The 10,333-nt window shown below is 40.0% G+C and overlaps 1 protein-coding gene across 3 annotated transcripts in view; it reads left to right on the forward strand.

Annotated features, from left to right (window-relative positions):
* The window catches only part of ANXA3 (annexin A3), a 34,826-nt gene extending 24,712 nt beyond the window's left edge, over positions 1-10,114 (forward strand). For all 3 annotated transcript variants that reach the window (XM_067557081.1, XM_067557082.1, XM_067557083.1), the window contains exons 7-13: positions 2,678-2,757; positions 3,673-3,729; positions 4,890-4,983; positions 6,086-6,181; positions 7,023-7,081; positions 7,374-7,496; positions 9,579-10,114. In XM_067557081.1, coding sequence (XP_067413182.1) covers positions 2,678-2,757; positions 3,673-3,729; positions 4,890-4,983; positions 6,086-6,181; positions 7,023-7,081; positions 7,374-7,496; positions 9,579-9,638 — 569 coding nt within the window. In that variant the 3' untranslated portion in view covers positions 9,639-10,114. The remainder of the gene's footprint in view (positions 1-2,677; positions 2,758-3,672; positions 3,730-4,889; positions 4,984-6,085; positions 6,182-7,022; positions 7,082-7,373; positions 7,497-9,578) is intronic.
* The last annotated feature ends 219 nt before the right edge of the window (positions 10,115-10,333 follow it).

Genomic DNA, 10,333 nt, shown 5'->3' on the forward strand with positions numbered 1-10,333 from the left:
TAATTATGTATACACATCACAATGAAAGCCACACGTTCTAGTACCTGAACATTTTAAAATACCTGGGAGATTTGTAGTTTCTTGTGTGGCGGAGTTGTTAAAGTACCATCTAAGGAGCAGTTTTAGTTGCATACTGTAATGCATTATTTAATGAACATCCACAAGTAGCTTTGCAAACTGAAGGCAGGAGATGAAACGAAACAAATCAAAAGTTCCCTTTAATGAAAATGTCACTATGGTATTGTTTTGTCTATTTTTAAAGAAAAGCATGAAGAGACAAAAGGATGGTCTAGTGCAGTGTTTCTCAATTAAATTTGGCCACGGAACCCTTTTGAACTCGATAAATAATTGCGGAAACAACAACAACACCCCCCCCCCCCCCCCCAACTCTTACCAGTATTTTTACATATGGGGCCCAAAAAAAGTCGAAATAAGCAAATTATATAACACATTTCAAACAACTGGGTCAGCATTTCTCACTTACATTTTCCTTACACTCGATACTCTCCGCCGAAAAATCCGGGACATCATCCCTTTTTCGGCAGCGTGGAGAGCAGCTGCTTGCGGAATCCTAACGGTGTTTCCACGGAACACCAATTGAGAAACACTGGTCTAGTGAATAGGGCATTGGAATGGGACTCTGGAGAGATAGGAATTGAACCCATCTCTGGCACAGACTTTCTTTGTGACCTTGGACAAGTCACTTAATTTACTTTGTGCCTCAGTTCTCACTCTATAAAATGAGATATTTCCCTCCTCACAGAGGTGTTGCAAGGATAAAATCCATTAATGTCTGAGGCTCTTACATGCTACAGAAATGAGCAAATAAGTACTTTAATCATCTTCATAATTTCCTAATTATTTAAGGAGTGACAATGTCAAATTGTCCCTTAGTTCTCAAACTCTGCTCCCGGGTTGACAAACCCGTTCCTTTTACTTGTAATCTTCAGTGTAACACCACTGTCTATGCGGTAGTTGCGACACTTGAATTTGTAAATGACTCTGTAAACCCAGAAATGGAGGAAATGGTAAATATTTTGTGTTTGTATCAAACTCAGGCTTGGAAAAATGCTTTACAACTTTTAAGAAAAAATTAATGTTACAACCATGTCCCATCTGTTGCTAGATAAGCAAGTAATAGTACAATAATGGAGCAGTTTCTTTTCACCTCTCAGAATTTTAATTTCTCTCTGGTATGTGCAGAATATCTGTCATCATAGTTTTCAGGTGTTAGTTATAGGTCCCTCTTCTCCCATCCAAAATGGGAACACCCTATCAGTATTATGGTTCCACCAGTCAGGAAGCAGACAGCAAGAATGTCCATCAATTTTATATTTACAGAGCCAATATAAACAGTTTGTGCATCTGCTTTGAAGGCTGTAAGAAGCACAAGACAGCCTGCGAAGACCTCTGTTTTCCACTGGATAGAAGACTACATCTAATCAGGCTGCACACAATGTCAAAACGGGCTGCAGCAGTGACAATCTCATGGCTTGGAGGGCTGTTGTAGTTACTTGCTCTAGCTGTAAGGTAGCCACCAAATATCCTACCCCACCCCTACACATTCATCCACCACTAGCAGTTGGACTTGACACCTGAAGCTAATTCAGAAAAGCAACCTTCCAAGCGCCACTCTAGATAGATTACTAGATTTTTAAAGCCAGAAGGAACCCTTAGATCATCTAGTCAGACCTTCTGTATATCACAGGGCACAGAATTTCATCCAGTCACCCCTGTTTTGAGCCAAATAATTTGTTTGCATATCTTCAAATCAAGATGGAGTGCCATAATGGAAGACATCAAGAGGTGGGGAATCCGCCACTTTCCCTGATGGTTTGTTCCAATGGTTTAAACACCCCTCACTGTTAGAAATGTTGTCTTATTTCTGATCTGGAATTTGTCTGGCTTTAACCTCCCACCATTGGTTCTTTTTCTGCCTTTGTCCACTAGATTAAAGAGCACTTTACAACGTGAAAGGACCTTTATGGGGACAAAATACCGGGTACTAATCAAATCACCTCTCAGTCTTCATTTTGATAAACTAAACAGATGGAGCTCGCTATGTCTCCCACTGCGTACAGTATTTTATCCAATCCTCAGATCACTTTTAAGATTTTTTTCTCTGCAGCCTCTCCAATTTTTCAACATCTTTTTTTTTTTTTTTAAATGTGGACACCAGAACTGGACATACTATTTCAGTGTTAGTCTCACCAGTGCCGTGTATTATACAGAGGAAAAAATCACCTTCCAAATCACTATTCCCTGTTTATACATCTAAAAATCATACCCTTTTTGCCACAGTGTCACACTGAAAGCTCAGGATGATTTGCTTGACCACTATGACCCCAAATCCTTTTCGGAGTCACTGCTTTCCAGGATACAGTCCCCCATTCTGTAGGTATGGCCTGCATTCTTTGATCCTGAGAAAAAGAGACTGGTTTGTGGGGCTAAACTATGTCAGTGGACTGACTGATCTTGCCTTGCAATTTGTAGTACCATAACATGGCTATGTCATGGTTGTTGGTGGGTGGGATAGGATGAGAAGGCTACAACAAACCAGGTTACAGATCAGTGATCTTCCCTTGATATCCAGATGTCTTTGCTAATCTTAGCTTTGATTTTTCTTTTTGTTTAAATTGGAGAATTTAATTGAATTTTTGCTATTTTTGTTTTTTAGTCTATAAGAAGAGTCTTGGTGATGACATCAGTTCTGACACCTCTGGTGACTTCAGAAAAGCTCTATTAACTCTGGCAGATGTAAGACCCTTCTATACAGTCAACATAATTACTGTACAGAATTGATATTTGTCATTTCAAGTAAGATCTAATGACAGCAGGCATAGTGAATCATCTGACAACTGATACAGTATTTCTAGGGTGTGCATAGCTTTGCTTATTTAGACTTAAGGTAAGACAGTGGCATGGTAGGTTAGAGTACTGATATTTCCCCTCTAGAGATCAAAGTTCCTATATGGACTTGTCAGTTGAGATGGATTTGGTCTTTTCTTATCCTTGTCTACTTTTAGATCCATTACACCACTGTAGTTTTATCACCAGTAACAAATTGGCTTCCTCTCCTTGGACTCTTAGCAATGTAGTAGTTGGGGTGTTACAGATCAGGATTGAGGAGTAGTTGTTGTGCGGTAAAGCCGGTGCCCAGTTCCTGTTATGGCTCGGGTATGGCCTTTGCTGTTGCATGCTCCCTTTCAGGAGTACTAAATCCAAAATTTGAAGGGTCAGGCTCTCTGTCCTAGTCACATAAGAAGCAGAGTGATGCAGTTTTCCTCATTCATCGCTCTCCTGTTGGATCCAACGTTGTTCACAATGAAGGGGAGTAACTGCTCCAGACTTGTTCAGAGTGGGGGTGAGGTAGGGAGGAGAAATAGCAGGGGTGGCGGCATTAGCCGTAGCTCACATATGTGGAGACCTCAAATGCTCATACTCAACCTTCCACGCACAGTGCTATTAATAACATTGTTAGATAAATTTTGGGTGTAGAAGGATGCTGGAGATAGAGCTCCTTTTTCACAATCCACAATAATTATTCTTGGTTGTAGTGATTGGGTGACTGACTGGGAGAAGGGCTGACTGTGTTTTGAGACTTGGCTTTAAATTTTGCACTTTTATGGGTCGTCTTGCTTGCTTTAAAGTTGTCTCGGCTCCTTATTGCAGGGCAGAAGAGATGAAAATGTAAAAGTGGATGAACATCTTGCTAAAAAGGATGCACAGGTACAGCAAAGCAAAACAATGGCTGAACAGAGCTATGCTAAATATAAAGTGTTATCTATTGCAATACAAAATTAGCTGCTAATTGGCATCTTATGGGGATGGATCATACCCAAGAAATTCAGACCTTTGAACACCCCAAAGTTGAAATGGAGTGGGCAGAGACAATCAGACCAGGATGTGTGTGGAGGTTTCCTATCTCCGTCTTATAACTAGATTATATAAAGAAGAATAATGCCAATCTAGAGTACCCAGTTTCCCAATTTCCAACAATGCATTGTTCTTAAACAACAGCTATGAACCTTTGGAGTGTAAGTATTGCCACTTTGTCTGTGGGGAGAGCTAACGTGAATGTGGGTTTGTGTGTGAGATTTTTTTTAAATGGCCTATGAGGAAAGTTTCATTTTATTCAGACTTTCCACTGACAGTGCAAAACTGTGGATTGCCCCTCTCCATGCTGCTACCATGTGAGGAGCAGAGTTAGGCCCAGAGATCCTGGGCCAATACAAACTGTAAGCGCAGCTCCTGACTCGCTCAAAATCTATGTGTGGCTCATCTGTGAGTGGTGCTGATGGCATCCATAAAACATCATCCCCGGTTTGGACAGTGGGAGAATTATTGTGAAGCCTCTGTCTGAAGATGGCACCATAAGCACGGATTCCATTGAGGGGAATGGACAGGGGGACATTCCAAGGAATCCCCACCCCTGAATAAAAGACATGTTGTTTACAAAGCTCAGAGTTAATTCCAATGTGCCAAATACAAATCAAACATTCACTTTATGTGATAAATTGCATCTTTCATGAAGCAAATATTTCCATGTTGTCGTATTCTTGGAAAAATCTGCTTCTCCTCGCTTTGATAAATATGAATCTCTGAATGTCTTTCTTTCACCATATAAGATGTTACAGGGTAGCTCAATATATGGGCAAGTTCTGCGTTTTTTGACTACTTATGTCAAGAGAAAAAACTAGTTCAACTTTCCAGGCTTGAGTTTCCAGGAAAGCAATGCCACAGTGAAATCGGTTGCATCGCCCCGGCTAAGAATTCTGTCCTCAGAGAATATTGAAAATGCAGAGACTAGTTTGAAATGGCAACTTTCTTCTTCTCTTGAGAAGTCTAGTCTAGTGGCCATGTTGATGTCTTTTCTTTCCTTGTAACAGATTCTCTATAATGCTGGCGAGAAGAAGTGGGGTACTGATGAAGATAAATTCACTGAAATTCTGTGCTTTAGGAGCATACCTCAACTGAAATTAAGTATGAAATCAATTTTGAACCGTTTTGTGACACTTCTTAGTAAATGATGATTGTTTCCTATAATCGAGCATCTGTATGTGTGTAATTTGAATTGAGCTGCCACTCACTGTTACTGTCCCACCATTACTTCTGTGGGTCCATCAGCTTTTGCTAAAGCTTGCAAACTAAATACCCCTGAGTTTCTAGCCCTTGTGGTTGTGAAGGTAGGCAGTATTGTATCTGTTCACATATGGAAGGCTTAATAAGTCTGCAAACTGAAACAATAGCTCTAAGATGCATGTGTTGTCCCTGTTGAGTGTGCCAAATATCAGTGCATATGTAGATTTGAAGTGGGCTCTTCCTACGTGCAGTTTTACTGTAAGGTATTTTCGTTCTCACTTTTGCAGGAGAAGAGATGGAAAGTTTGATCTTAAATCCAGGTGGCAGGTCTCATTTTACTTATCCCTGTCTCCAAAGACTGTGTGGATTGTATGGCATGCTTTAAATGTAATTGTTGGTGTGTACAAATGTCATGCAAACTTAGGTACTGAGCAAGCTCCTGATAAAGTAATTGTGTTTGATATTTTGCGACTCACTAAAGGCACCTTTGCCTTATGGCTGGTGGAATGTGCTGCATGAGACAACCTCTCCTTGTCGTAAAGAAGCCTGTGATTGTGAAAGCCTTCAATGGATACATTTAATCTCCACCCATTCAATAGCATTAGAGTGTCATCCTTAGTTTTGTGATTGTTAAAGGAAGACCGTTAGATAAATGGGTTAACTGTAGCTGGGTCTCACATGCTGCATTAAAGAATAGAGGCTAACAGCCTTGAAAGAGTGGTGAAGGTTAAAATGATGGCACTTGAGGGTTATGTTCATTCCTTTACAAAGTTTCTACATATATACACTTTGTTTGGCTTAGAATAATGTTGCTCTCATCATACCACATGTGTTCCTCAAAGGCCTGATCCAAAGAATATTGAAGTCAGTGGAAAGAACTCCCACTAAATTCACTAAGGCTTGGATCAGACCCCAATACTGTCCATAATACACATGAGAACATGGAGTCATTTCCCTCTGATAGTTTGATTATACTTACTATGTACGTTTGGTTGTCTTGTAGCATTTGATGAATACAGGAACATCAGCAAGAAGACCATTGAAGAAAGCATACAGGGTGAAATGTCAGGACATTTTGAGGATTTACTGTTAGCCATTGGTAAGATTCTTTGGTGAGTGGTGGGGTGGTAAGGGGGCTGAAAACAAGCTGTGTGCTTTTTGAAGTAGGATAGGTAAAATGTTAGTCTGAATACTTTGATTTTTACGATGATTTTAGACCTTGCTTTTAGGTTAATGCAATGATGCCGCTGATAGTATTGTAGCGCTGACTCGGGTTTACAAAAAGAAAAGAAATCTTGTTTGTTCTGCAGCAAATGTTCCACTCTACTGGTGGTGGTTATAACGAGTACAGTGGTAGACCCTGGCAGCCCTTCTCATGGACCAGGACTACCTTGGGCCAGGTGCTGTACACACCCTGCCATCATTTGTACTGACTCTTTGCAAGTGGGAAGAAAAGAGTCTCCTTGGAGACAGTTTTAAGAGTGATGTTACTGACTAATTTTATGGGCCACTAGACTTCACCCACCCCTAGTGCTGAACCATTTCTGTAGCACTGTTGTATTTTACTTTCAAGGCAGGCCTGAGGGTTCTATAAAGTCTTGTTGTTCTTAACAATAGAAAGGTTTTAACTAAAAATCAGTAGCCAGATTCACACCCAGTATAAATGGGTGCATCTCTCATGGGACTGAGTGTGTAAAATGAAATGTAGTTTACCAGCCTGGGGCATCAGGGAGAAGAGAATTATAAAGTAGATACAGAATTGACCAAGTACTTGTGTATGCATGCATGTCAGGTATTTGCAGGTACAAGGCTGGCACATACAACTGCATTTACTTAGTTTTGAAAATCTGGCCATAGACGTCCTGTCCATTCATAGTGGAAGTGAGGGAGGGCTTGTGGAGCAGGCCATTTAAACTAACTCTGAACTTTTCTTTTAATAGTTAAATGTGTGAATAACACTCCTGCCTTCTTTGCTGAAAGACTGAATCAATCTTTGAAGGTAGGATTTCAGCTTCATTACAGCTTGTATATCTTTAAGAGAATGGTGAGTTTCTAATAGTGATGTTTGTAAATAATAACCTGACTCCAAGAACTGTCTGTGGTAAGGGACTGGTCCTGTGTTTAAGTTGTGAGGAGAACATAACAGCCATACTGGGTTAGACCAATGTCCTATCTTCCAACAATGACCAATGCCAGGTGCTATTTCTAAATGGAGATGCTGATTTTAGCCTAACTTGCATAATGCTTTTATGTGGTGTATTATACTATGTAGCTCTTTTCTGTTTTAACAGGGCGCTGGAACTGATGAGTTCACTCTTAATAGAATCATGGTTTCCAGGTCAGAAATTGACCTGTTGGATATTCGAGCTGAATATAAGAAGCATTATGGCTGCTCCTTGTACTCTGCTATAAAAGTAAGAATTATTTTAATGAAATATTATTGTATATTGTAAAGATGTTATGTAACAAATATGGCAGTTCATGCAATAGAAGTTTTAAATATTTCTTCTGATATTTAAGGTATGCATAAAAGCTTATATTTGCACAGTGCCAAATAATGTGTTAAATGAGAGTAAGCAGGGAGGTACTAGTAGAGACATTTGAAGAGGAGAGTGATATAGCTTTAGCATCTGTGTTCTGGACAAATTGAAGTAAAATGTCAATTAAGTAGGTCAGAGAGCAGATGGCTGATGGCAAGAGATGACTAGTATATAGACAAGAATGTTAGCTATTAAACCAGACATTTGGTGTATTGTGTAGAAAGAAGAGGCAAAACTCGATCCAGTTATATGGGGAGGTAGAGTCCAAGGTCATCCCTAGAGGAGCCAGAGTGGAGGAGGAAGATGATGGTGTAATCCATAAGGGAATGGGGTGGAAATGAAAGAGGGGTCTCCGGAGGAAAAATAAGGAGCTTCGTTTTGGTCATTTCGAGCCTGCAGTGGGTTATCTAGAATGACTTGTCAGACAGTGAGTGACACATGTTTAGAGATTTGTGAGTCATTAGCAATGCTCACTGAATCCATGTGAAGACTAGGCTCACTCAGAGATCAGGTATAGAGGGGGAAGATGAAGCAACCTGTGACTGCTCTGCAGGCTGCCATGGAAGGGGGACAGGGTGCTCCTAGGTGCTCAACAATAAGGGCAAAACTGCCCCACACTGTCTGATAGCCAGAACATTTGGAAATACACAGCTTTAGTAAGAAGGCATTAACATTAAGAGAATCATTTCATGATCATTTGTTTTAAAGCGGAGTTAAAAATTGCTAAAAAGCAGGTTTAGGGCCCTGTTTCCTTATGTTATACTGCCCCTTGCAGTGACTCTTCCCACTGCTGAGGTGCACCAGGGAACTAGTATTACGGTGTATATTAATTAACTTTCATAGTCTCAGAAGCAGGTCAGGGATCATTATGCTATTTCAAACAGCTCACGGTTGTTAAAGTCAGAGAAGTGCTTAAAGTGACTTTTGTTTTGAGATAGTTATTCGTTTTTAAATAAGATTGAACACAATAGTCTAGTTCTTAAAGGTCTGTTCCTATAATATTGACTAGTTTCCTTCTCTTTCCAATGATTTATGAATTCAGCTTTTTTTTTTCCAATTCATGGCAAGATTTACCAGTTTAATGGAAGCTGGATTGGTTTTTCCCCCCTGAAATGTCACTCAGTTAGCCCTTCTGAGCCATGTACCAGATATGTCTCAGCTCAGTTTTTTTTTAAGTCCCTCTCTTTACATACAGCAAGTAGTTGCTAACATTCATTCTCTCATCTGTTCAAAAATGTCAGAGGTTGGGAGATTAATCAGAAGAAGTATACTTTTTTAAAAGGCATAAAAACAGTCTTGAGTGATCTTTTCTGTCAGCCTCTTTCATAAATGGATACACAATGTTCCGTTGCTAGAGGGGAACTGCTGTGATGAGCCCTGTTCCATAACCTAGATCTGAGCACAGTGCTGATCTGCACAACTAACTGCACCATAATCATGTGGTAATCCTAGAGTTTTATTAACCCTTTTTAGGACAAAACCTAGAGTTTCATACAAAACCAGTTTGTGCCTGAGGCTGTCTTGATTCGGAAAAGAGCTAGCTAAGCCTGACCTTTTTTCCTAGTGTAGATGCAGGGTGTAAATCTGAAATGCCAACAAGCAGGAAACTGAAATTGGTACAGAACATCCTCTTCTAAGACTATAAAATGCAGAAAGTAAAACTAGCAGCAAGTTTGATATAAATATGTTTAATTTTGTAAAATCATGATTTTTATCCACACTGGTTCAGTGTCTCACTGCAATAATGATGGACTAAATTTTCTCCTAGTCAAGAAAATAGGAGTCCTGCTGTTCATTTCAGTAGGAGGACCAAGTATCTTATTTCCTCTTAACATGGCCATAGTGTTGACCCAAAAACGGGGGTGGGGGAAGTGTAGGGGAAATCACTTTCAAAGTAGCAACAAGCCATAAGATGATCCTCACTAATGTCACTGTTTTATTTTTTCCTCTGCATAGTCTGATACCTCTGGGGACTATGAGACAACACTACTGAGGATCTGTGGAGGGGATGACTGAAAATAAATTCATAAGGAACACCGTGCTGTTACTTTTCTGCTACCTACAGTAATTCTTTTTATGATGCTTTTAAATGTTTAAGCAAGTGTAAAATTGCAACCCACTGACTGATTTCTTGTTATGTATAATAAACAGATGTTTATTTCAGTGCATCCCTTCAGGCTGTTATCCCATTGGAAGTTGGCATCTGGATAAACTGTGCTTAAAAACTATATCAGAGGCCAGATCTTCCAGCTATATACAAAGTGTTGCCCTGTTAGCTAGAAGTCTGTCTGGAAATAGTTACTGCCTTTCTACTTCTGTACAACATTTAAAAAAAAAAAATGACATTACCTTCGGGTAGTGGCAGAATACAACTCAATGGAAGGTCAAGTCATAGTAACAGTTGCAAAGGCTGTGTTTGGTAGCTTGCATTGGAAGACTGATTATGTAAACACACTGGTTTGTTCTCAAATAAACTAAAGTTAATCCAAAGATCACCTTTTATTTATTTATGTATCGCGATAGCACCTGTGAGCCCCAGCCAAGGGCCAACACCCTATCGTGCTAGGTACTGCACAAGCTTAGCCGGACTCTTTAGGAGCTGACGTGGTTGGAGACCTCAGAGATAGGTTGTACACGTCAGCAGCTGTTGACATAGCACAAATACGGTAAGTGACCTGGAAATTTAAACATAAAGGTAGCTGTGACAAATA

Source organism: Emydura macquarii, unplaced genomic scaffold (genome assembly GCF_026122565.2).
Source record: "Emydura macquarii macquarii isolate MOO-44397 ecotype Brisbane River unplaced genomic scaffold, CSIRO-AGI_Emac_v2 contig_1790, whole genome shotgun sequence".
In the NCBI taxonomy this organism is placed as follows: Eukaryota; Metazoa; Chordata; order Testudines; family Chelidae; genus Emydura; species Emydura macquarii.